A 27,497-nucleotide genomic window follows, 5' to 3' on the forward strand; every position below is an offset into this window, starting at 1 on the left:
TAAGGTAAGGGAAAATTACCTTTTAAGTAATATGAGGTCTCTTTTGCGCTCTAATTATGGTGGTGTAATTGTGTGATATGTTTAGTGAGGAGGTGTGTGTGTGTGGATGGAGGGATAGGGTGTCCTGGTTTCTGCCGTGTGTTGTAGTCTGCTAGTAAGTCGAGAAACATTTTTCCAACATTCCTTGTTTGCTGATCTGACAAATTTTTGCAAGGGAAGCTTCTTGATATCTCAAGAAAGTGCCTGCCAGAGAAAATGTGTGGTAGATCTGCACAGTTATAAACACACACACACACACACCCACACACAGTACACACCCACACACAGTACACACACATAAAAACAATAGGTGTGACAGGCAAATACTAGAATTTAGCTACATGCAAACTAATAGGTGTGAACGTTATAATCCATTAGCGTGTGCAGTTGTGTGTATTTGTTGTGTGTGATGATGGTAAAAATAAAAATAAATAGAGAGAAACAGAGTGAGGGATGCAGACCGAGATGCTTCTACTTTATGAAAAATGTATTTGCTTGCCTGCAGAGAAATAAATGCGAGAGCCCACCCTCACAATAACATCTGTCAGGAAATAAACGCATGTATTCTTTATGATGAGCAGATATGAAGACATCTCTTTCTTCATGTTTAATTCATATTTAACATCTTAGGGAGCAATAGTGCTCATAATATGTGTGGCCATCTGATTGTTTATTTTGGTCTAGAGCAGGCCCATATTTCCTCAGAATTTGAGCGCCTACCATCTACAAAGTTTTAAACATCCCCTGCCCCTTGCATGTTAATTTATGAAATATTTTGGCTAATTTGATTATGATTTCATATATCAATTAGACTGCAGCTCTGTCAGCTCCGTTTAACACATTTTAAGCGGTTGTTTTATGAAAAATGCATACTTTGTCACAGGATGTGATTTTACATTACGTATGCACTGTACTTTATTGATTTTCTATGTAAACATGCGCTAGATGGACATCACTGAGCAATGTGATGCATCTCACTGTTTTTACTGCATCTCGCACTATGAGTGACACATTTTTACATAATTTTTATGTTATTTAGTGCACTTAAAGTTAAAAACATGTCTCTATACACCTGCATTCCGTTGTGGTCTGTCTAGCTATTTTTAAACGCAAGAATGCATCCTGTGTGAATGGCCCCTTACCTTTTTTTTTTTTTGTTTGTTTGTTATTTTGCCAGATATTCCCTCAAAACCAGCACAGAAAATGCAAAAAAAATAAAAAAATAAATGTCCGTCAGGGTCTGCTTTTCATCAACAACGTCACTAATGCAGGGGCAGGTTTGGGTGGTTTACGAGGACATTTTTTAGGTTACAAACTGATAATTACAAGGGTATTATGCTATAAATGTAGTTTATGAGGACATTTCTAGTGTCCCCATAATTCAAATCACTTTAAAAAACACACTAAACTGTTTTTTTGAAAATGTAAAAATGCAGAACGTTTTTTCGTGAGGATTAGGTTTAGGGGTAGGGTTAGGATTAGTTCATACAGTATAAAAATCATTATGTCTATGGAGAGTCCTCATAAGGATAGCCGCACCAACATGTGTGTGTGTGTGTGTGTGTGTGTGTGTGTGTGTGTGTGTATACAGTATCTGCTGTCTGTTATTTATAGCTGTGTCTTGGGGTGAGGTAAGACCTAGGCGTCTACTCACATGTGACTTAGTTTCCACTCGGCCCAAAAACAGCTCAGCCAACACCAGCATAGTACACAGGCATATGGGTCCACTCTACCAGAGAGAAACCTGCCACCTGCTTATGACTATGTGAATGTGTGTGTGTGAGTGAACTGGCCAGAGATGTCTAATCGGTGATGGCAGGTGCAACTGAATCATAGAGGGAGGTTCTGCCAGCCCCGCTTTAATATGCACAAACGCCCTCTCTCTCTTCCCCTCTCTCTCTCTCTCTCCCTCCCTCTCTTTTTCTTTTTCTCTGTGCTTTGCTCAAGCTCACAAATAAACAGACGAACAGTGCCAAGAGCTCCTTCCAGGTCTCACTCACGTATCTTTACCTTAAGGACAACCATAAACCTTGATTTCAGGGGCTGGTCTTCACATCTCTTGTTCTGATTATGTTTTTCTCTCTTTCTTTCTCCCTCCTTGCTTGCTATGCACACACATACCCCCCCCCTTTTTTTTTTCCTGTTCCCCCTGTGAATGATCTCTCCATTGTTCACCCCATTTTTTACCCTGCTCCATCCATCCCTCTTTTCTCTCTGTCCAAGGTAACCTTGTAGCAGGGTTGTTGGCATGTCAGCCCAAACAGTATTTTGAATTCTGGAACATTCTAGCTGCAAACATCTGCCACTGTTTAACCATGGTACACACACACACACACACACACACACACACACACATACAACTGCACATCTGTTTCCTTCATACATCATCTATGAAGCGATTTCTTGGTAAACCGCAATAATTGTCCCGTGCACTTGCACTGCACTGTTGTAACAGTAAAAAAAAACACGTGGGTTGTTGACATGAGTTTTTTTGTAAAGTTGACGTGTGTATGTGTGTGTGGGTGCGTGTGTGTGTCTTAATAGTTTTCAGCAGACACCTCTGTTCAATAGCATTGTCTGATACAGGCAATTCTCAACCGACTTTGCTTTAGGACCCAGATTTTACTTTGGACAGCAAGGGGCAACTTAACATATACTGTATATACAGTATATTTTACCTTGTATAGTTTTGTCTTTTTTTTGAGGAGGAGGCCATGTCATTCAACCTGTCCATTTTGGCATCTATTTGATTTGGTTACTTCTACCAAATAACAGATGAAATTGCACCAAAATACTGTAGTTTGACTAGTTAATAAAAATAAAAAAAAATAAAAAATGGATATTAATAACAAATTTAACATCAGAAGTTGATAAGCCTATTTATTTTGCTATCCTAACTATGCATCAATACGTGGTTATATGCATTTAGCATTGCTTTATCCTGTCCACAACCCCATCAGATCCACTGGCCTAATCTGCTCACACATACACACAAAAGAAAGAACTATAGCTTGATGTTGTGTACAATTTGTGTTTGTGAGTGAATACAGAACAGCAGGTCACGTCCTGTGCTAAAACAACCATTTGGGTGCCAACGGCAGTAACTCTTGAGTGATTCTTCCTTCTACCTTCAAAAACATTTGTCTCATTCCCTGCCTGTAGCAGTGAACACCCGTCACTTCATGCAGACACGTTTTAACTCAACATTGCCTCCTACTGGTACAGAATAATTTATGCTTGCACTGCACACATACATACACATAATATAAGTGTGGAAGGCAAAAATCCAGAGTGTCTGAGCAGGAGTCTCGTCTCTTGATGCTTTCACTTATTGCAGGTCACTGAATAAATTGCTAATCATTTCATCGATTGCAAAATTAGCATTTAGTCGCTATAAGCAAGCACCATCAGAACAAAGGACAAATGAAGAGATAATGAGAGATAATGAGGGACAGGAGGATCGAGGAAGATGAAAGAAGCAGAGATGTTAGAGAGAGAGAGAGAGAGAGAGGTGAAGAAGCAGATCGGAAAGCATGGAGATGGGAAAGGAAAGAGAAGAGGATAGAAAAGCTATCTCAGTGTTTCCTCCAAAATGTCTGAAACAAATAAAAGAGCTGACAGAGATGGCACAGACACACTTAGAGTGTCAGCACTTTCCTTTAACTGAGAAAGAGACGGAGAGAGCCAACGAAAGAGAGAAATAGAAGAGAGGGAGAGAAGGAAGGACCATGTCTGGGTGCAGGCGGAGGGGGAGATGGAATTTGACAGAAGAGAAAATTGATTTTCTGGGATGAGATTTAGGTGTGATAGGCAAGCACATGGAAGGTGAGGAGAGAGGCGGAGTTACTAACACATACAAACACACGCACATACACACACAGTAGGTTCCTGTGCATCTCCATATATTGGATCATAAAATGGAGAGAGTGAAACAGGTAATGGGGGCTTGAGATATACAGAGGGGAAAATTGAGACAGGCACTTGTGTGTATGGAAGTGTGCACACTTGCCTATACCCAATATAGATTAACACGTTAGTAACAGAGCTAATACCGTAAAGAAATGCACGTAAAGTGGTCCAACATGAGAGTAACACAGTTCTTCTCTATTAACTTAATTCACTGCCTCATCCTGTGACTCTGACTGCTGAGGCAGTGATGGCTGCACTATCTGAAGTCTCTCTGCCTCAGAAGACTCACAATCTCAGCCCATCTTTACTGCCATGTGAAGAACAGACAACACAGGCACACATCAGCCAGCGATAAAGAAAATGATCCTGCAATCAGCCCGAGACTGCTTGTTACAAAGAGCTTCCTCCCTCCCCGTGTTTCCTGCGGCACCTCTGGAGTTCAGCAGACTAAGCGCTCCTCTCTAGTCTTTTTGCGATAAAAGTTTCTTGGCAGAAGTAGAAAGGACACGGGTCGGGAAGCGTTTCGGCTGACAATCTGCACAGAGGCCTCAGAGCGAGGGGACCAAAATAAGCTCCACAGGCAAGAAAGAAACAACAGCCCTGAAAAAAAAAAAAGAGAAATGAGAGAGAGAAATCTGGTGTCTTTCTGCTGTCACTCACATTGCTGCCGAATCATTCCGCCTCTTCCACATTAAAGCTGTGAATGTTTTCAGGATTCTGCTGGTTTTCTGGCTGTGCATTTGTTAACATTTTTTTAACCTGTTGAGGTGCAAGTTATTTCTAGAGATTTGGGTTTGCTGGTGTTTCTCTCTGTGTCTTTTGAAGGGTGTCTGTAAATCAATTACTCAGGGCTCCAGTGATTGACTGACTGAAATAAAACACACATGCAAATTTTTGTGTGATTTTGCACCAACTATATCTGTCACCCAGTTCATATAATCTGCTTGCAGAAAATCATTTTGTTACACTTTTTATGAAGCCTGTATATAATGCATTTGACATGTATTCGTTTAAGCAATATCACGCAAGAAAGAGTGCTGTTGTCATGAATATCAGCACTCTTGAAATGCCACTGCATTGAATGTTATATAAATAATTATAAGCACAGTTATAATACGTATCTATTCATGGTTATGCCTTTTAAAAACTATAATACATACTGTATAAAACATGATTACAAATTATTTGACACATGAAATTAGGTGCTTATCATGTGTTTTACTGCATTATTATTAAGGTTTTTAAAGATGTGAAAAACAATAGGTAAATATTAAAATGTATATAATAACTGACCATTATTATGAGACAACTATTACGTACGATACAACAACATACTTTTAAATGGCATTTATGCATTAAGAATAATGCATCACATTTACAGGCCTCATATAAAGTGTTATCACTAAGTTCAAGTAGATTGGAAAGGTAAATAATTGCTAGTCAGAGAACAACCTTTTTCAACATTTCTGATATGGGGAGGATTGCGCGTGATAGAGCCCCAGTCTACTGTAGTTCCCTTCCGTAGGAACCCGAGCTGCATATTCACTATGGGACACCATCTGAGTGTCACGTGGTCTGAAGCCTTTAAACAGTCACGCCAATTTATTGGTTGATGGCACTTAAGCGATGCTCCTAGGGAGCTACGTCACGGGCTCCATAAAGGCACTCACTTTCGTGCCACAAGTCAGATTTTCTGTTCTTCAGTGCACGATTTTGTCTAAGCTCATGTTTGTTTCTAGTGACTCACGTCGAAGTGAGGATTATAAATTCTCCCTTTTGAGTGGCAAACATGTAAGGATGTCGTTTATACAGCGTAAATTTCAGAGCAATTTTAATTGGGTTTTTCCAAACATAACAAGGTTCTGACGGGAACAGCAGCGCTTTTCAAGACTTGCAATTTCTCAACATGTGGCATTATCCCCAGATTTGGAGTTCTGTGTGTGGGAGTCATTTGGGATTTTGGCTTTATGTCTGAGAGGAATGGAGTATGAACGGACATCGGATTCTTCCTCATGTTTGTCGCCCTCCCCCTGAGAAAAAGTCTTGTCGGACATGCTCTGAAGCCTAGCTCAGTGGCCATTCGAACAAATGAACAAGGACGAATGCTGACGAACAAAGCGTGAGAAAGAGATACCATGCGAGTCTTTAGCTGTCGCCATTAAAAAACGCTGTATGAGAGAATTCGTCATTGGAAGGGAACAAATTTGCCCCTTTGTCCCTATTGTCTTTTTCTGTGTCGTTCTCGGAGAATGCACATGAATAAGGCAATGGAGGAGCGGCCTCGGTCTTTGTCTCTCTCCCCTCCCCATTCAAAGAGAACTGTTCTATTTGAGTTGTTCGTGAGGGTGTTTCGCGCTATCCGGGTACGTTTTTCAGGACACCAATTTAGCTCAGTTTCCCCTGGAATTTACGCTGGCGAATGAGCATTGAATATTTTCAGCTTGAGTTTTGTTTCTGCCTCCATGACCAAGGGTCTCGGGGCACGCGTAATATAAATCTATGTACAATAAAAATAGGTCTACACAAAAGCCTGATGGGCTTGCTGTGTAACGAAGGATGAGCCCCCATTCAGTGAACGAAATTGGAAATCATAAAGAATGCTGAGGCCATTGTGGCAAACCTGCTTTCTCTCAATTCCCTTCATGTTCATACATTCAGTTCCCTTCATGTTCATACATTCTTCCCTGTTCTATGCTAGGGAAGATGGTTTATCTGGCATTCTCTGCTGTAAATACATTCAGAGTGACTGCATTTTATAATTGCCTGATCGAATTCGGCCTCTGTCTCCATGACCAAAGGTTTCGAGACATGCATAACAGAACTCAATGTTCATCAAGCACAAGTGTACACAAAACACAGTGAACATAAGGTTTATTCTGTCAGCATCCCTGCTGTAGAAACATTTCAGGGTGCTAATCATTTATGCCTAAATACAATAAAGGCAAAACATTATCAAATTCCCTTCCACCAGCCAAAGTATTGGAGGAGTGAAGGCTTCCCTCCACTATGCCGTTGGTACTGGTGCAGTCACCAAAAGTGAACGAACCACGCCATCGAGTGGTTACAGGTCACGCTGCTGGCAAGAGCCATGCATTAATTCCTCTGTCTGCCCATCTGTCGACTTGGCAGCAGCTGAAGGGCATTTAGAACTGAGTACTTCGAATGATAAAACATGGTTATGTCATTTGATTCAAGCGGCTTGCGTCCCATTCTGGACTTAAGACATTTGAATTTCACTCTAATGAAATGACAATTCAGAATGCTGACACAGAAACAATTAAAGTCACAAGTGCACCTGGGAGACAGGTTTGTTTTTGAAGTTAAAATGTAAAAAATAATCCATATTCAGATTGCGCCGAAACACAGGCGTTTTCTCTGATTTGCTTTTGGCGAAAGCATACCAAAATTGCGTCGTTCCGTTTGGACTTGCACTGGCACCATGCATTTTCACAAAATGGCTTCAAGGCATCTGCGTTTTGAATTATCTCGACGATTGGTTAATGTTAGCCCACACGGAGACTTTGGCTGCCCAGCATCGAGATGTAATTCTCAGCCATTTGAGCAATCAAGGGCTGCGTGTAAACCTAGACAAGAGTGTTCTGTTGCCAATGGGGTTTGGACGGGCCATTGGCAATATTGGCACATAAACTGTCTGGAGATGTTTATGGTGCTGCTGGCATTCAGGACAGCCATGTCCTCATCCGGTCAGACAACAGGACGGTGGTGTCCTACATCAATCGCCAGGGAGGAGTGCGCTCTCATGCCATGCTGAGGCTGGCACGTCGCATACTTCTGTGGGCACGGGAAAATGTGCTGTCTGTACGAGCCGTACGTGTTCCGGGCCAGTTGAATTTGGGGGCAGATCTTCTGTCCAGACAGGGCTTGGTGCCCGGAGAGTGGACATTACATCCTCAGATTATGGAACAAATCTGGAGAAGGTTCAGCAGAGTGGAAGTGGACCTGTTCGCTTCGAGCAAGACGTCGCACTGTCCCCTCTGGTTTTCCCTTTCGCCCCCAGCACTGCAGGGCATCGATGCGTTGGCGCATCAGTGGCCGACAGAGCGTCTTTACGCATTTCTACCGATCAGTCTGCTGCACGGGACAGCATTTGGCACCCCCGGTCGGACTTGTGGAAGTTATGGGTATGGCCCCTCAACGGGGTGCTCTTTTGAATGGTGGGTTATCCCCCGCTGTGTTTGATACCATTCTAAATGCTAGAGCTCCATCAACTAGGAGGCTATATACAGTCGGCTGGCGTATTTTTCTTGGTGTACAGCACGAGATGAAAATCCAGTTCACTGCCCTGTCGGCACAGTGCTGGAATTTTTGCAGGAGCGTCTCGGGGCAATGCTTAAAGTCTATGTTGTAGCTGTAGCGGCTGAGCATGCACTTATCAAAGGAGTCTCTGTCAGTAGACATTCTCTTGTCTTTAGTTTTTATATGCAGGGTACGCAGGCTTACACCTTTTTGTCCCATCCGCTTTCTTTTATGGGATTTATCTGTTGTTTTAGAGGTGCTCTCGGGTGCTACGTTTGAGCCCTTGTCAACAGTCACTGATAAGTTTTTGACTCTTAAAACGGCCCTGCTATTGGCATTAGTATCATTTAGAAGAGTTAGTAATTTGCATGCCATGTCGATGTATGAATTTTGCGCCAGGGTGTTCAAGGGGTTAAGACCTCATTTGGGCTATTTGTTCAAGGTTATTTCAACATCATTTCGCTCACAGACTATTAATTTTCAGGCTTTCTATCCTCCCCCATTTGATTCAGAGGAGCATGAAAGCTTGCATATGCTTTGCCCAGCCTGTGGCGTAAGTCAGAACAGTTGTTTATGTGCCTTGGTGGCCGCAACAGGGGTGTTTCGGTGTCCAAGCAAAGACTGTCATTGGCTTATTGATGCAATTTCAAGTGCTTACGAAGTGCGCGGTTTACCTTCACCTTCGGGTATTCGAGCCCATTCTACGAGGAGCATGGCAGCCTCATGGGTTTGGCTAAAGGTGTGTCCTTGGAGGATATTTGTATGGCAGCAGGGTGGTCCTCTCTGCAAACATTTGTTAGATTTTATAATCTGGACGAGGGTTTTACTCCTGCTTCCCAGGTTTTCTCTGTTGGAACAGGAGTAAACTCATAATTCCTTCTTTTTATTTGGACACTTTAACTCGCTTATACACCACTATATGCTTGCCACATGGGCTTAGACAGTTGGCAACTACTGTTCGAATGGCGTGAACATATATCGTTCCCATAGCGAATATGCAGCTCAAGTTCCTACGATGGGGAATGTCTTGGTTACGAGGAACGTAACCCTGGTTCCCTGAGTGGGAACGAGACTTTTTGTTTCCACACACATTCTGCTGTGACATATGTCAGACTGAGTATCAGATACATGTGTCCTATGAGTAATAGATGGGTGGTCAGTCAGTCTACATCAATCAGTCAATAAAAATTACTTGGCTGCCTGCAGTTTTTTAGAGACAAATAAACCACTTCATCTTACTGTCTCTCCCTGTCTGTACTAGGTGTAATGGATCAATATAATTTTAGATTTGGTATTTTGTTTCATTCTAAATAATCTGTGCTCTCCTTTTGTAGCTCCCCACTGCAGTGCAAACTTGCTTTTGAGACTCAAAGCTTTTCCTTTTCTATCTACAGTATCTTTTCTCTTCCCATATGTCTGCACTGTTTACACCCTCTTTCATTCTCTGTCTCTTTCTCTTTCTCTCTCAGCTATGAATCTGTTGGGGCTGAACTGGCAGCTGAAACCTGTGGTTGGTCCCCTGCTGAACAACGACTTGGGAGCAGGGCTGCCCAGCAACAATGACATAGCAACAGCGCCCTCTGGAGGCAGAGGTGAGCAGCACAGCCTCTGATTCTCAGCACACTTAGTCCCACACTCTCATTGTCGATGAGGAGGACGTCAATATCGTAACAGAATAATACACGCAAAACAAAAAACTAGATTAAGAAGAAAAAAAAGGTGCTAAAATCTTTACTGCCCTGAATGTCTCGTTTTGATTTGTGGTTAGTAATTTGCTTCTCTGTTGTGCATCAAGGTCCCATCATGGCAGCACATTTATGCCCACACACACTCTCTCTCTCTGGCTGCTTTCACAATCGACAAGTGACATTATTCTCTGGGCTTCATTTCTGTGGCTGTGTGACAAGTCAAAAGAAACCAAGTATATGGCAAGCCATTTTGACATTTATTCCTTAAAACTTACAAGTATCTACTTTTTATGTTACTAGTACTTATTTTTAGTGACTAGTAACTATTCCGTGAGATACTAGTGCTTGTGAATTAGTTACTAGTACTTATTCAATAGGTACTAGTACTTATTCAATAGATACTAATACTCATTCATTAGGTATTAATCCATATTTATTAGATACTAGTACTTATTCAATAGACACTAGTACTTATTCATTAGGTACTAGTACTTATTTATAAGATACTAGTACTTGTTCAATAGATAATAGTACTTATTCAATAGACACTAGTACTTATTAAATATATACTAGTACTTATTCATAAGATGCTAGTACTTATTCAATAGATACTAGTACTTATTCATTAGGTACTAGTACTTATTTATTAGATACTAGTACTTATTCAGTAGATACTAGTACTTATTCAATACTAGTGTCTATTGAATAAGTACTAGTTTCTCATGAATAAGTACTAGTTACTTATTAATTAGATACTAGTACTTATTCATTAGATACTTGTAACTATTCCATTTGATACTAGTACTTATTAATTTGATACTAGTACTTATTAATTAGGTGCTAGTACATATTCAATAGATACTAGTACTTATTCATTACGTACTAGTACTTATTCATTAGATACTAGTATGTATTCCAATAGTGAATAGTAAATATTCCACTATTCCATCCAATTTTTTTGCCATTTATTCCTATGGAGATCTGTGGTTCAGATATCACTTATTCATGTCTTACTAGTATGTATTCCAATAGATACTTGTACTTATTCAATAGATACTAATACTTATTTATTAGATATTACTTATTTATTAGATACTTCTAACTATCCCATTAGAAACTAGTACTCATTCAGTAGAAACTAGTACTTATTCATGAGATACTAGTACTCATTCATTAGATACCAGTACTTATTCATTAGATACTAGTACTTATTCAATAGACACTAGTACTTATTCATTAGGTACTACTACTTATTCATTATGTACTAAGTATGTATTCATTAGGTACTAGTACTTATTCAATAGATACTAGAACATATTCAATAGATACTAGCACTTATTCATTAGATACTAGTACTTATTCTGAATGTTACTAGTAAGATATTTAATTTTATTTCACTAGTAGGATTTTTAATTCTACTCTACAGTCGCCATTCTGACTAGTGATTACATTTGACGGGTAAAAAAAAACAATTGTTACTAGTAAGATACAAAATATTACTAGTAACGATAGAAAAAGACACTAGTGTGTAATAAATAGGCAATAAATCTATCTAATAAATAAGTATTAGTATCTCAATAAAAAGTACTAGTACCTAATGAATAAGTACTAATATCTAATAAATAAGCACTAGTAACTATCAGAATACATACAAGACAGATGTGAAAAGTTGATATCAAAAACAGAATAAGTACTAGTATCTTAAATTTGGAGATATTTCCAACAACAAAAGGAACTAGTAAGAATGTGGATGGGGATATCTTCATTCAAACTGAACATTGCATAAACATGAGAACCTTTCAGCTATTAACATATTCGTAGTATTTTACATGGATTTACCACATCTATATTACCATATAGATCAAAATGGATTGTTTTTATATGATTATAGGCTATAGCTAACCTGCTCTATGAATGTTCGCATAGCATCAATGAAAACACAAAGAAAAAGAAATGAGTTGAATTTGGCTGTTTGTTGCGTCAGTTATATCATGTAAGATGTACTACCCCGTTGGAATGAAGGGTAAGACTCGACTGACGTTTGATTTTGAAAATATGTATGTTATATCATTAAATGAATCATCAAATTAAACTTTTACCCATCTCTGAACAGGGAGACACTTCAAAATAAGAGTCCCAATATTTGTGCAGGTATAAAGGGTTGCAGTTAAACAAAAATATATAAACACAATGTGGCATACGAAAGACAACTATTAAAGGTCTAAAACGAATCTTTCCCAATGGGTCTTTTACATAAAATGTGCTGTATAATTTTTTAAAGAAATTACATTACATAGTTTCATGGTTAAGGTTGCATTAGTTGTCAAGTGATATTGTTGGATTTCTAATTATGTACTGAATAGAATTCCTAAAACAAAAGCAAATTGTGTTGCAGATAAGCCCTCCCTGCATTTGAAATCACATTTGTAAAAGTAAAAACAAAATTTTAATTCATAGCATTGAATAAATCAACATAAAATGCCAGACCATAATGCAACAGTGTGGGTACATACCAAATTGCACACCAACCACAGTGTAATTATAATAATTCTAATTACTATTATTATTTCTATTATGGAGTAACTATTTGCACTAGGTGTATATAACAGCTACCACACAGTGGCACTACTTACACTCAAAAAGGCTTGTGGAAACAGAAATTAAAGACAAACTGCAACCCAAAGTGTCGCTTTAATGGCGAAGTGTGTGTAAATACGGTGAAGATTTGTTTTTATGAAGCAGATTATTTTTTTTATTATTTTTTTTTTTGCCATGTAAACCTTTAAAAAAAAGTACAAGGGAATAAATTATCATAATGCACTAACAGCCTTTTTACCACAAATTGTATATGTCTGAATCACTTATCCATCAAATACTAACAGATATATATCTTTATCTTCAATACAAATTTTTTTTTTTTTTTTTTTTAAACAAAAGAAGAGATTAAAATTTTCAGCTTTACAAATATTCTTTAGAGATATCAAAGAATTATAAAAGTTTCAAATCAATGGTATATGAAGCAGAAGTCATGGGTTGGATTCCCCACTTTTCCCCATCCTTTTTCTTGTCTCTACTCTTTATATTTCCTTTAATACTACTATAATAATAAATTAAAATGAATATAAAGGTGGATTGCCTGGCAGTGGTTTGGTCAGTGTGAATGTCAGGGAGTTGAGAGGAAGGAATGATCTGGGTAAAATTAACCATGGTTTTCTAATAATATGGTAGTACCATGTTTTTTGGTGGAAGCCGTAATTTTCATGCAATTAACCATGGTGTTACCACAGTAATATTATTAGTAACCATGTTTAATTTTGTTGTTACTTTGCTATAAATACCATGGTAATATATGGTTACTGCAGTAAAACCATGGTTAATTTTTGTAAGGTTAAGGTTAGGTTTAGGGGTAGGGATGGTGTGGGACTCTAAATAAACACACTGCAGTGATACCCCTATACTGCATGTTAGTATTTAATTAAGAGTGCAAATACTATCTAATACTATTCACACTTAGTGCAAAGAAGATGCTTTTTGTTGCTATTAAGTGTTAATAGCATCTAGTCTATCTCTATTTGCACTTAGCTGCCTTTGTATTACTATTATTACTTCATAAAGAAAACCCATTTTAGTCTATTCTTTTTTTTTTTTTTTTTTTGGAGCATGGCAAGAATAGGGAAACTAGAGCATGACATGACAATTAAATATAGTAAAACATTGAAGTAAAAGATAAATATACAGCAAATTAAAAGGTATGGTAACAAGGATAAAAATGGACAGACAGGATGGACACTACTGATCTAATTACAAGTTGAAAGACCTAAAATCTTCACACCCAATAATTCCCAAAATCTGCTTTAACTGTGTGGCTGTTCACACAATACAAATTCTTGTGTCCAAAACAGAAAGACAGATCAAAACGGAATGGAACTGAATGCAAGGGTCCCAATTTGCTTTTTTCAAAAGTTAAACCTCTTTCAATTTTACTCACTGTCTTAAAAACACAATGCTTATTAACTTTGACAGCCATTGTTTGCTTTCATTAACTGTAAAACTAAATTTCTAATGCATGTTAAATTTTTTACAAACATTTTACTGCTGTTAACATCATAACGGATTCATATCTAAGGAACGGGTGGAAGCGCAACAGGGTTTTCAATATGCAATGGTGCCCCCGTTTATTACTGAATGATGGATGAGTTAATAATCAGTATCATAATTTCTACACATGTTATTGAGAGTTCCATGAGAGGTCAGCAGGGGCAAAAACATATGTAGCATACATGAATGCATCCATATAGTGTAGAAAACCTGTCATGGCTATTAATTATGATACAGGCTCAAATTTGTGCCCCTGCAGAGTGCAGACCTCTAACACAGATCTGACCAACACTTAAAAAACAATGCAGACGAAAAGCAAGAATGTGTCCTGTGTGAACAGCCCCAAATTACAATGTAATTATTTCAATGATATAATTTTTTTTCTTATAATTCCATAAAAAAAAATTCTTTAATTATCATCTTATTACTGCTCGCATTTACCTAATTTCGCATAATCTGCACAAATGCAGATTTCCTCTAGACAGCTGCACCTTTGACAGCTTGCACCTGATTCTTAGATAAATTTGTCTCCCCTGCAGGGAGAGAGAGAGAGAGAGAGAGAGAGAGAGAGAGAATAGAGCCAAGATTACTGTTCATTTACATTAAGTATACAGTTTATCTACCAATGCAAAACTGAATTTAGAATAGAACCAAGAATTTTTTAACTTGCCATTGTATAGGCCTACTTCATTATGGACAGGGTCGGGGAGTAACGGAATACATGTAACGGGATTACGTATTTAAAATACAAAATATTAGTAACTGTATTCCACTACAGTTACAATTTAAATCATTGGTAATTAGAATACATTCAAAAAGTATTTTGATTACTTAAGAGATTACTTTGCATTTTATTGTCATTTGTTTCATTTAATATTTAGTCCTTTCAGATGGAAAACATTTATACATATAAATGATGCGATCCAAAGTGCATTTGAACAGTGGTGAAACACTTTCTTATGATGTGTTACATTCATACGAGCAGACAGAGAAGTAAGTTTGAAGTAAGTTTGGAGCAGAAGAAATAGAAATAAACCTTGTGTAAATTGTCAGCTTAATGCTAAGCTAAAATGCTATTTCTAGCCATTTTACATGCACGTTACCAGGCATGATCATATTTTTTATCAAGAAAATTCATGTTGGATCATAATTTCTTTTTTTCTAGTAAGACCTTTGATATTATGGCAAAAATTGTATTCTTGATAATAATTTTTGTATTGTTTTCCTGTAAAAATATCTAAAAATCCTTAAAACAAGATCAATTAAATTTATCTTGTTTTTAGAAAACACTGCATAAGATATTTAGGTTTTTCAGAGAATGCATTTTTAACATGTTTATTTTGTCTTGAGTTTTTATAGTCAAAACAATTGAAAAAATCTACCAGTGCTGAAGACATAATCCAAAGTATTTAGAATATGTTACTGACCTTGAGTAATCTAATGGAATATGTTACAAATTACATTTTACAGAATGTATCTCTAATCTGTAGTAACCTTGGTCACTTTCAAAAGTAACCCTCCCAACCCTGATTATGGACAACAAGCACTGACTGACAGCATATAAGTCAAAGAGGCGCTGACGCATATAGGCAGATTTTTTCCTCCTAGGAATGATCTGAGGTCAGACAGAGTGCAAATAATTAATGATTTATGACAATTAAAAAAAAAAATAAAAAAGATTATGAACACAGAGTGTAGCATTCTCCTCTGAAAGAGATGTTGGTTCCGTGCCTATATACAGTCATAGTAGTTTGTTGTAATTAGTTTGTTGCTGTAATCATAAAATAAAGTGTAATTTACTGTAATTCATTGCATGTAATCTGTCATCATGTGATTAATCCAAAGTGTCATCATGGATTAAAAAAAAAGACAATCTACAATAGAAATATAAAGTAACTGACTACAATTGTAATGTATTGTATACAGTAATGTATTGTATTACTGAAGTATGTGTGTGATATATAGAAAAAACATGACACCCTTTTTATTTAATTTATTTATTTCATCATGCTGCTCAGCAGTTCTGTAATGTCTATGCCATTAATTGTTCATTCAGCAGCATTGATGTTTCAGTTTTCTACCACTAGGCATCAGTAGGCACACTGGGAGTAAAACTGATACTATGCTTTTAGGAAAGAGAGTGATGATGCATTTATATTCAACATACTATTTGCATAGTATGCAAATGTGCTCTGGAAATAATACTAGTACCTATTATGTTCGGGATATCTGTGGGCTAAATAGTTACTAGTCATTAAAAATTAAGTACTATTACTTATATTTTCTAGGATAGTAACATTTAAATAGATATTAGTCACTATTAGAATAAGTACTATTATCTAATGAATAAGTACTTGTGCCTAATGAATAAGTACTAGTAATTGTTGAAAAAGTACTAGTACCTAATAAATAAGTACTAGTATCTAATGGAATAGTTACTAGTCACTAAAAAAAAGTGCTAGTAACATAAAAATAGATACTAGTAAGTTTTAAGGAATAAATGTCAAAACAGCTTGCCATACCAAGTAACCATGTGATTAGGTAGAGCTGCAAGGTAATGTGAGTTGATGGAGTGGGGAAAGTGATTATTATTTTTTGAAACAGTAATCATTGTACAATGATAAACATTCAGTAGTAGCCTATGCTACAGTCAGTGTTGTCATGTGCATGTTTAATTTTGCAAGTGGTGTCCAGTTTATAATCTTGGAAATATAAATAGTATTGCATTTTTAATCCAGTTTCGTGTAAAACATCTTAACTCTTGACTCTTTTGAAATGACTTCCTGTTCATTTGTCACACTGGAAATGAAAGGTCAAGTCGAGGGCATTGCATTGCGGCATACAGTATTCTACTAAATTTAGTATGTCATCCAATTATTCCATGCAAAACAATGGGCCCTTTTCACATTTCCTGGTTTGTAACACGGAAGTAAACTATAGCAGGCTAAACTTTTATAGCGGTAAATAGGAAACCACCTCAAATATTATTTTTGCATTCCCATTTGCTCCAACAACTATTACGTTTCCACGACTTTCCAAAAGGAAGACACAAAGAATTATTTTATAAATTTAAGCTGTATAATTAAAAAATGGAAAAGATAAAAACATTTGCTAGATTTACATTGCTAAATAACGTGGAAACACATCATCACAGCCTGTGAAAAGGGTCAATATCCATACTGTACACATTATAAGCATAGTATGGTAGTTTGCTATTCTGAACCCAGTATAAATCTAACTCCACAGAATTAACCCCTCTCCAAACTCAGAGTTGAGTTAAGACCTCACTGGCGAGGAATCAAATTCTCGATTAACGTCGCTTACCATTGCAAACACACTTATACTCACTCTCACACGCACACAAATCTTTGGCTGTTCACCCATCTCTTTACCCAGCTCGCTCTGCCTCTCTCAGTCATGATCACACATCCTCACAGCTTCACAGTAAATGTCCTAGATAGCACCACATCACCTCGTATGAAGGACAAACACAGCCTTCACAGCAGGCAGGGGCCAGTCACCTCCTCACTCATACACATACACACTGGATCTGAACCAGAAAGAATCCTACAGTGTGTCATCATTTCCTTCTCCTCTGTACCTTTTGCCTTCATTTCTGTCTCATCAGTGCTATGTAAGCATATTCAGCTCTGTGATTACATATAAATTATGTGGAGTGCTAGCTTGCTGCGTGTTTGTGTGAGTGTGTGAGTAATAGAGAGACAGATTGTGGGCTTTCAAACTCTTCTTCTCAAGTGCTTCAATCTCCACCCCTCAGCATGTTGGTGTCAATTCTGTCCTTTTCATACAACTTCAACTGCTCACTCTTTCTTTCTCTCCCTCACACATATTTCACATAATTTATTCCAAATAACAGTGAGATTTCATTAATCATACCCAGACGCTGCTAAAATAAGCCTATCAGGCATACGTTGCTAGTTGCGTTCTATAACAGTACCACCACATATAACAAGAGTCGTGTTGTGCTGTGTTTGGTTGTTTTTATTTTTTCTTATCCTCTGCTGCGTCTTTGTGTATAGCTGTTACCCTACCTTATTGTCTGGCATATTGTGTTGAGATGCTCTTATCTGAGCTGCTGTGGGATGATTTGATGCTCTGGTCTGATCTGTGAAAATGATTTGGTGCACTCCTGCCTGCCTGCTGCATTAGCTTATGATTGGCTTCTCTGCACTCAGCTGGATTCTGTTGTGGTACTTGATGCCATGCTTAGACACTCAAATTCAGATGCCCTCTATAACCACATTGTGTTCATCTGTGTTGTGCTGTGAAATAAAGCCGGACTATTGCTTCAGCCACGGTCACACACCAATCGTTCCTTCCCCAAGGAAATTATCATCCACCCTCCCTCCCTCGCTATTTTTCTTTTCCGTAGTTCCATTTCTTCTCAGTCCGATCTGTTCTGTATTAATGAGAGGGGCTATTTCATCTCCTGTTGCGGCAGCACCGTCCTGATTGTGTTTTCATTGTTCTTTATTTCCTCACCATTTTTCACAGGTTTTCTCTGTCAGGGCGGCAGTCTCCAGTGTAGATCTGACCTGATTACAGGGAAGCTATGTTTGTGTGTGTGTGTGTATATGTGTGAACATCACAACCATAGGTATAGAGGGAAACCTCCATTTACACCCGGCCATTGCCTCCAGCAACGAGTAAGAGATAAAGGGAATAAAAGAAGAAGAGCAAGAGAAAGAGAGAGAGAGAGCAACCATGCCAAAGCCTGAGGGTGGAGAAAACTCTAACTATAGAGGAGAACTCTCCTTAAGCCTGAGAGCCCATAAACAGACAAGTGAGAAAAGGAGTAAAAGGGAAAGTGAAAAATCAACAGTTGCAATTTCACTTTTCCTACATTCTTAAAAATAAAGATTCTTCAATAGGTTCTTGAGGTTCAGTAGGTTCCCTGTTTTTATCAAGAACCATTATCACTCTATAGCATTCTTGAGTTGGACATTTGGAGATTAAAAAAGTTCTTGATGTTACATTGCCATGTTGATGGCAATGAAAATTAGACTGTAAGGGATAGAAGTGACAGTTGTTCAATGTGTTATACTGTTGTATACCTTGGTTTCAGTAGTCACTTTTTACACACTAAACCTGTCAAATTGCAGTAAAATTGCCAGATTTCCTGGTAAATGTACCACACCTGCTATTTACACATGCAACGACTTTGCAAACATGGCGGGTTCTGACTTATTTATGTACGAACATACTCTGGCCGTAATGTTGTTGATCTTTTCATTTTCAGGTGTGTGTTCACATTTATGCAGTTGTTTGTGACCCAACATCATCATATTCGATGGCTTCCAATGGAACTGATAAGCTGTAGGGTACAAAATGCTATCGCTAGCATCTGAAGGCAGAGACACTACCTGCTGCTAAAAAGTAGAGTAAAGGTACGCATCGGCGGCTGTCGGCAGCGCCGAGCTACGGCTCCGGAGACTGCTTGAATTTCTGCTGCGCCACGGAGCGAAAGTTTTCTATTAAATTCTACCCAAACCATTATCAAAGGAAATAGATTATTTACTCTAGCCATCACTGGATGATATATTGTGTATATGTTTCTTTCATTAGTTACAAGTATGTCTTTTGTGGTTTGACAGCTTGAAAGAAGCCCATTCAATGCTACAGAAAGATAAATTGTATAATTAACGTTGCCATTTCTATTCGTTCAGTTTGCGCAGATACACCAGTTTCATACACTAACCTGAAAACTCATGAATGTCACTTTGTTCATTCTTGAAGAAGGAAAAAACCTTGGAAACTTCAGTGTGTTCTGTCTGCCACCTGAAACGCATTGACGTGCCCTGCGTTTGATAACTGACCAGTGGAGAATTCTCAGGGCCAGCAAAGCCTTCTCTGCTGGCCTAACATGCCAAATAAATAAATATTTTTCATCCTTTCATTCTCAATCACCTTTTTGCTTATGTATTTTTAATCGCTTTCCAAGCAACAAATAGAGAAAAATGAAAAGTTTATCCAGTCAGAATTTATTCCTTGATGCTTACAAGCGAAGCGTGACAACTGTTTCACAAATCACATGCCCAAAGCCAAGCTCCTTAGCCGAAGCAGCGTGCGAGTCTGAGCTCCACCCTGTCAGGCCTTCAGAATTTCCACAGAATCCCTCAACAGTGCAAATGAATGGGCAATTAAAGTCAGACTGTCAGATTCATCAGCCAATCATATTGATTTATTTGTTCTTGGTGGGTGTGATCTTTAGGATATGTCCTGGTCGAGGCCTTCTAGCTGGCCTTGAGTGACGCAGTCATGCTTTAAGTGACGTAATTTGAAAGCGAAGAGCGCCAGATCTTGCTGACAAGTCAACTGTCATTACTGCCGCTATTGCCATTGAGAAAGATATCCTTATGGATTTACAAACCTGAGATGTTCTGCATGACCGTGTGATTGCTTAATTTATTAATCATGAAAGGAGGACTGATTTTCACTTTAAGCAAATTGGTAAGTGCTTTTTGCATTGTTATAGGATCATCAGGAGTTTTCTAAGTGTAAATTAGGCTGCTGGAGCATTCAGTGTCGGATCAAGTTTTGAAAAGAAGTGCTGCGTTCCATTCAACTCGGAAAGTCGGATTTTACAACTTCCCACTAGGAAAGTGCAATGGAATTCATCTTGAAGTCAGAATTACAACTTGTAGGCTTGTGCAGAAATTCTCAACTCCAATTTCGCCGAGATGCAGGGGCATGATGTCACACAAACATGTCGACACTCAGGGAGATATACAAAGTAAGTGATAAACATTCACTTTATTAAGATATTTGTTTCCACATTATATGATATTAAAGCTTGTTTAACAAACGCTTGCAGAAACAGGTGTATAAAACATTATAATCTCTTTTGATAATTGTACACCTGAAGTACAAATGCTAGCGCTGCAGCATTGTTTATCAGTTGGGTTGCTAGGAGACATCTCTAATGAGAGTCAAACCCCTGCTAAGCTAACAGGAGCATTGCAGTTCCGAATATCGGGGAATGGAATGCATTTATGGTTGGAGATATCAAGTAGGAATATCCCACATCCAACTTGCATGGAACACAGCATAACCGTGTACCCTGACGAAACGAAATTTATTGCAAGCAACATTTAAATCGCCAATATTATTTGATAGATTTTAAGTATTATAGACCTCCCTGGTAGATTCATATGAAAAATTATGATTTTTGAATGTCTGTTCGGGAGACGTTCATTTCACAAATCAGTCATGCTGCAGTTAAAATTAGGCTTGCTTGAGCATTAAGTGTCGTTTCAAGTTCTGGCTTCGTGCGTGGACGTGTTTTTAAAATGTCAATTGGTATTACTAGTTAGCTGCGACATAATGTATGATGCCCAAAGGCATAGGGTGTCTTATTCATTGTGAAATTGTGTTTTCTTAATGGCATGAATCACACTGAAGGCCTAGACTTTTAATGCACGGCCCGCCACTGCCCGCGACGCAACGTGGCGCTTCTCATCCGGTGTGTGACCACCTTAATGTTTACATGTTAAATGGTGCGAAGTTATGGCGCTATATCCATCAAATCTTTCTGATTGGTCCAAACAAGACTTCTTACGTCAACATATCCTGATCTCACACATGCTCAAATCAGTAATCTTACAGCTTTGTTCACACATAGCATACAAACTGAACTTTTCCGTTAATGTTACAACTTTTTAGTTCGGAAAATTGCCAGGGGTGATTTATCTGTATTTTCCAACATGTCCTGTTCACACATGACAGGAAAAATTGTATTAATTTTCAATAAAAGTCTGTATGTTTGAAAGCACCTAGTGGTTAAAAAAAAAAATATATATATATATATATATATATATATATATATATATATATATATATATATAGTGGGCAAAAATGTGCACTTTGAGAATTAGGCCACGTCCACACTAATACACGTTGATTTTGCTATGTTTACACCTCTCATCCATGCTGGAACTGCATTGTCCTCCACTGAAAATGGAGACTTCCGAAAACGCTCTTTAGTACCACATACTTTGAAAAAAGCTGATGTTAAATTGAGTTTTCAACTGAAATGTGATATGACCCAGGACCTTAAGACAGTATTCTGAACTACACTCGTTGAGCACTTTATTAGGAACACTTGTACACCTACTTATTCATGTGATTATCTAATCAGTCAATCTTGTGGCATCAGTGCAATGAATAAAATCATACAGATACGGGTCAGGAACTTCAGTAGATGTTCACATCAACCATCAGAAAGGGGGTAAAATGTGATCTCAGTGATTTCGACCATAGCATGATTGTTGGTGCCGGACAGGCTGGTTTGAGTATTTCTGTAATTTCTGATCTCCTGGGACACGCACAACAGTCTCTAGAGTTTACTCAGAATGGTGCCAAAAGCAAAAAACATCCAGTGAGCGGCAGTCTGCGGACAAAAATGCCTTGTTGATGAGAGAGGTCAACTGAGAATGGCCAGACTGGTTCGAGCTGACAGAAAGGCTACGGTAACTCAGATAACCACTCTGTACAATTGTAGTGAGCAGAATAGCATTTCAGAATGCACAACATGTCAAACCTTGAGGCGGATGGGTTACAACAGCAGAAGACGACGTCTGGCTCTTTATTAGGACCATAGTGTTCCTAATAAAGTGCTCAGTGTGTGCATATTCAGACTGCACAGTTAGCATTCACAGCCTAGTTTTCGTTAGTGTCAATTTAAATATTGTGTCTACTCTGACTAAGGTCAATAGGTTCTTCAGATCAGCTTATTCATTACTGGGTTCCACCAAGATGGTGTTCTTAATAAGTAAATACATTTTAGAACCTTTGTTGATTCTAATTGAAACCTTTTTTTTTTTTTTTTTTTTTTATGTGTGGATCTTACTGACTAGGAAAACCAAATCTTAAAGAGTCTCAGCATTCATTAGATAAGTGTCTCCCAGAGAGAAAGTGCATTTGTGCTGTTTTTCCTGTGTTTACTATTTTCAAAGCAACTGCATCTGAATCTATAAACAAGGGGCAGTTGCAAAACAGCAGAGGTGAGAGATTGATTTTTTGTTTTATGCCTTCCTCTGTGTCACAGGGCCCTGGGCCTCTCGCAACAGCAGCATAGATACGGGCAGCCTGGAGGTAGGCAGGCGCGTGACCCAAGAAGTGCTGCCGGGGGTGTTCTGGAGGTCTCTGCTGCACCTCAACCAGCCTCAGTTCCTCAAGTTTAACATCTCCCTTGGCAAAGATGCTCTGTTTGGGGTTTACATTCGGAAAGGGCTGCCTCCGTCCCACGCACAGGTGAGCACACACACCCTTTCCATTCGGAGAGCCCACTGAGTCCTTTTAGGAAAAAGCTTCTTTCATCTGGGCACCACTGTGGATCAATCAGTCATTGCAAATACATTTTAGAAGTCAGCAGGTGTTCGATAAAATATTTTCTGAAGCTCAACTTCAAAGTATCAGATTTTTTATATATATATAAATCCTGTCAAACTACTTGAGATGACAAAAAGTAAAAATGTCCTTTCTTTCCCTGTTTCTCTCTCCGCAGTATGACTATATGGAGCGTTTGGATGGAAAGGAGAAATGGAGTGTAGTGGAGTCTCCTCGTGAGAGACGAAGTATTCAGACTGTGGTTCTGAATGAGGCTGTGTTTGTGCAGTATCTGGATCCCGGCACATGGCACCTGGCTTTCTACAACGATGGCAATGAGAAGGAATCTGTCTCCTTTAGCACAGCTGTACTGGGTCAGTTACTCACGGTCTATTTTCGATTTTTCATTACTTTATCAACATGATAGTTTTACATACAATATTGCCAAAGCATCAATACATACACAAAAATTTTGAAAAACACTGCTTATTCTCACCATTTTTCTCATTATTATCACTCAAGTGTGACTGTTTTTATTGAAAGCAGAGATACAATAAATTGATGGGTTGCATCAACCTCAATGTATATAGTGGTTACAGCCCTGGTAATAGGCTATCAAAGCTGTAGCATAGTTTTTAGTGCACATGCTCAGACACATTAAGCTGTGGTGCTCATGTGAGAAACATGAGTTCAGATCTAGATTTCAACATTTCCTGATCCCATTCCCCCTCTTCTGTCCATTATTTCCTTTCCTCTGTATCCATAAAACTGTCAAAAAACAAAACAAATAAAAAAGCCAAAATAAAAAACAGCCGGCCGTATTAATAAAGCATGAGCAGAACCATTTCTATGTAAATCATTTATAAACTATTCTTGTGTAAATTTTTGCATTAAATTGAATGGCACAATTTATGTAAGAATGGTTTACAAATGATTCACACAGAAATTTGTTCTGCTTGTGTTTCATGAATGTGGCCTAATAAGTAAAAGGCCAGTTAATTTAATATTCAACATATTACAATTTTTGGTCTGTATAGAAATATAGATTAAAAAAGGAGATTATTAAATAATGTCAATCCATTAATATTATACAATTTAATATATATTATTATCCACTTGAAATGAGATAAGCACCTTGTGGCTTTGTTCTATGAATATTCACTTGCATGAATTCTAGGAATAAGTGGTGTCCCACCAATTAACCTTGTGCTAATCTACTGTGATATGGCCTAGTTTCATTGCCGTGATATTACTCATGGCTAATGAAATGGCGTGTGACGCTGTTTGAATTGCCTATATCAATAATGACCAGAGACCGCAGGCTCCCCACAGAGAAATGGAGAGGCAGAGGGAAGGAAAAAGACTGTCAAAAGAGACAAAGAAAGCATTGGAGGAAAACACAAGATGAGAGTTGGGTTTTCTGAGTGTTGGTGGGGTGGTTACAGCTGTCATTACCATCAAAGTGACCTTTTTTAAGAAATATTTCATTCTTTTCACAGACTCTGTGCAAGAATGCCCCCGGAACTGTCATGGTAATGGCGAGTGTGTGTCAGGAGTGTGTCACTGTTTCCCAGGGTTCCATGGCATGGACTGCTCGAAAGGTAGGAGACACTCCAATTACACCCTGCTACCTGTAACAGTCAGAGAGAGAGAGCAAGAGAAAAGAATAAGAAAGAGAGAAAAAAAACAACCTTTACCCTTGTGTCACTTGTAGTTGCCAAACAGAGAGCTACTATAATTTAAATTCATTTTCATTTGTTAATCTCAACAGTCCCAGTGGTTCTAGACACACAACATTGTTGGTTAGAGCCTAAGAGTCCACATACCCTTTGGACGATTGTGTATGTGTATGTGTACGTGTGTGTGTGTGTGTGTGTGTGTGTGTGTGTGTGTGTTTCTGATCTAGCTATGCATTTAGGAACAAAATTGATGAAGTAATTGCCATCCTAATTTGTGGATTATTATCATCAGAAAAATAGTTCCTAAAGAGACTAAATAATATATTTATATATATAGTTTAGTCTACAGTAATCAAAACTAGCTTAATTCAAGAACAACTGATAGTCAATGGGAAGTCCCCATTTAGATACAGTAGGTAAATGTGTGCGTATATCTTCTCGACTTCCCCCTAAATTAATTCATTAGCACAGTTTGACTTAACAAATGCACTTGTACTTTCCTGGTATTTTAGTTTTATAACTCATCACGGTGTAATTCAGATTGAAAGTGAGATCTATGTGTTAGTGGAGTTCTCTCTCTCTCTTTCTTTCTTTCTTTCTCTCTCTCTCTCTCTCTCTCTCTCTCTCTCTCTCTCTCTCTCTTTCTGAGGCATAAGGGTAATGAATTGTGGTTCATACAGACCAATATATCCCATTGTTCACCTGGGAAGCTCATGATTAATAGTTTCGTTACCTCAGTGTTAAATTACATTTTCTTTCATTACAGTTTTCTCCAACCTTTCTCCACTACTAGTGCTGACCCACTGCGTGACTGTGTGTGTGTGTGTGTGTGTGTGTGTGTGTGCACATGAAAATCTACCTTTACTTACCATGATGGTGCTCCAAGCCTCTTTTTTAGAAAATTTTTGTTTTGTTTTGTTTTGTTTTGTTTTGTAAACTGTCATAATGGGGAAAAATAGTATTGTGTGGTATGAAATAATGAAAACCTACATCCTCCACTACAAAATGTAGGCTGAAGTAACATGGTTTTACCATGTCTTTTTCTACATGATTCCATGGTAATACTATGTTTTTATATACCATTGAAATATATTGTTTCCTTGATGATCAACTGCTTGTGTTTTCCTCATTTATAAGCCGCTTTAGATAAAAGTGTCTGCTAAAAGAATAAATCTAAATAGTTGTAGTAACCAGTCAGTACCATGGTATTACTGCCTGATACGATCACTGTGTCATGGTACCCACCACAGCACTTTTTGTAAAGGTTACACACAAATACAAAAACATTTCCACACAGAAACACCCATAAAGAGATCTCAACATCTCAATTCCTGAACTCAACTAAAAATAGTACAGTGTTTCACCAAATAAATTGTATTTGAAATAGAACTTGGTTCCCTAAAGCTCAAAGTTAATAACTATACTGTATAAAGCCTTTGTGTATATACAGATTTTTCTGAACCCATTATTGTCAGATATGTGTTCTGTTCTTCCATTACTTCTATAAGACCAATTAGAGACACATTTATGACTAAAGCTGCTAGTCATTTTCTCAAAGTTGTACTCTCTTTGTAAACGTACAGCAAGCTCCACTGAAGTCTCTCTCCCTCAGCTTTCTCATGCTATTCAACAGAATTGACCACTGCTGAGAGAGAGAGAGAATATCGCACAATAAAAGAATCACACGTCAGTCAGATCAAATTCAAATAATTATTTGTTGTCTCTCCCTGTTTCTTCCCAAGCGGCATGCCCAGTGCTCTGCAGTGGAAATGGTCAGTATGATAAGGGATTGTGTATCTGCTACAGTGGATGGAAGGGCCCGGAATGTGATGTTCCCATCAGCCAGTGCATCGACCCCCAGTGTGGAGGACATGGTACCTGTGCAGACGGCACATGTGTTTGCTCGCTGGGGTACAAAGGGGATAACTGTGCAGAGGGTAAGTGTATGTGTCTACATACTTCAGTTTTAGCTTTAGTTTGGACAAATGTGTCCCCAAAAGTGAGCTAAGCCTGACAAAAACCACCACTGGAGACAATTGGGGATGTTCTCGTTTAAAATAACAATTCATATATGCATGCCCTACAAACCCAAAACAGTAACTTTACCAATGCTGATGGCTACAAACATTTTGATTGTCCAGCCAATTGTGGATCATTAAACAGTCTCTCTGTTTTCTCTGAATCTGAGCATAGTTGAGCTAAACTAGTCTGTCAGATGTAGCTTTGAGTAAATATTGTTCCAGTCTCAATGGCTTAATAATACCTTATGTGACTGTAATAGCAATGTTCTGTTCATGTGGCTATTTAAGAAAAAAAAAGGAGTGAAACACACACTTCCACATATTCAAACAGTCACTTTGACTTAATAGCCTTCTGCAAAAACAACTGGAAAATTCAATTGATCTTGGTGTTGAGAACAATAGCTTTAGTTTTGATTCATTGTCTGTGTTCTGTAAAGTTTAGTGGCTCTTGGGTAAGA

General features: G+C 38.1%; 1 protein-coding gene across 3 annotated transcripts in view; it reads left to right on the forward strand.

Moving 5' to 3' along the window:
* tenm2a (teneurin transmembrane protein 2a) overlaps window positions 1-27,497 on the forward strand; it is a 378,826-nt gene that overhangs the window by 311,201 nt on the left and 40,128 nt on the right. For all 3 annotated transcript variants that reach the window (XM_051649776.1, XM_051649777.1, XM_051649778.1), the window contains 5 exons: window positions 9,675-9,797; window positions 23,059-23,264; window positions 23,518-23,713; window positions 24,839-24,940; window positions 26,761-26,955. In XM_051649776.1, the coding sequence (XP_051505736.1) occupies window positions 9,675-9,797; window positions 23,059-23,264; window positions 23,518-23,713; window positions 24,839-24,940; window positions 26,761-26,955 (822 nt within the window). The remainder of the gene's footprint in view (window positions 1-9,674; window positions 9,798-23,058; window positions 23,265-23,517; window positions 23,714-24,838; window positions 24,941-26,760; window positions 26,956-27,497) is intronic.

This window comes from Myxocyprinus asiaticus, chromosome 22, assembly GCF_019703515.2.
Source record: "Myxocyprinus asiaticus isolate MX2 ecotype Aquarium Trade chromosome 22, UBuf_Myxa_2, whole genome shotgun sequence".
NCBI classification, from domain to species: domain Eukaryota; kingdom Metazoa; phylum Chordata; class Actinopteri; order Cypriniformes; family Catostomidae; genus Myxocyprinus; species Myxocyprinus asiaticus.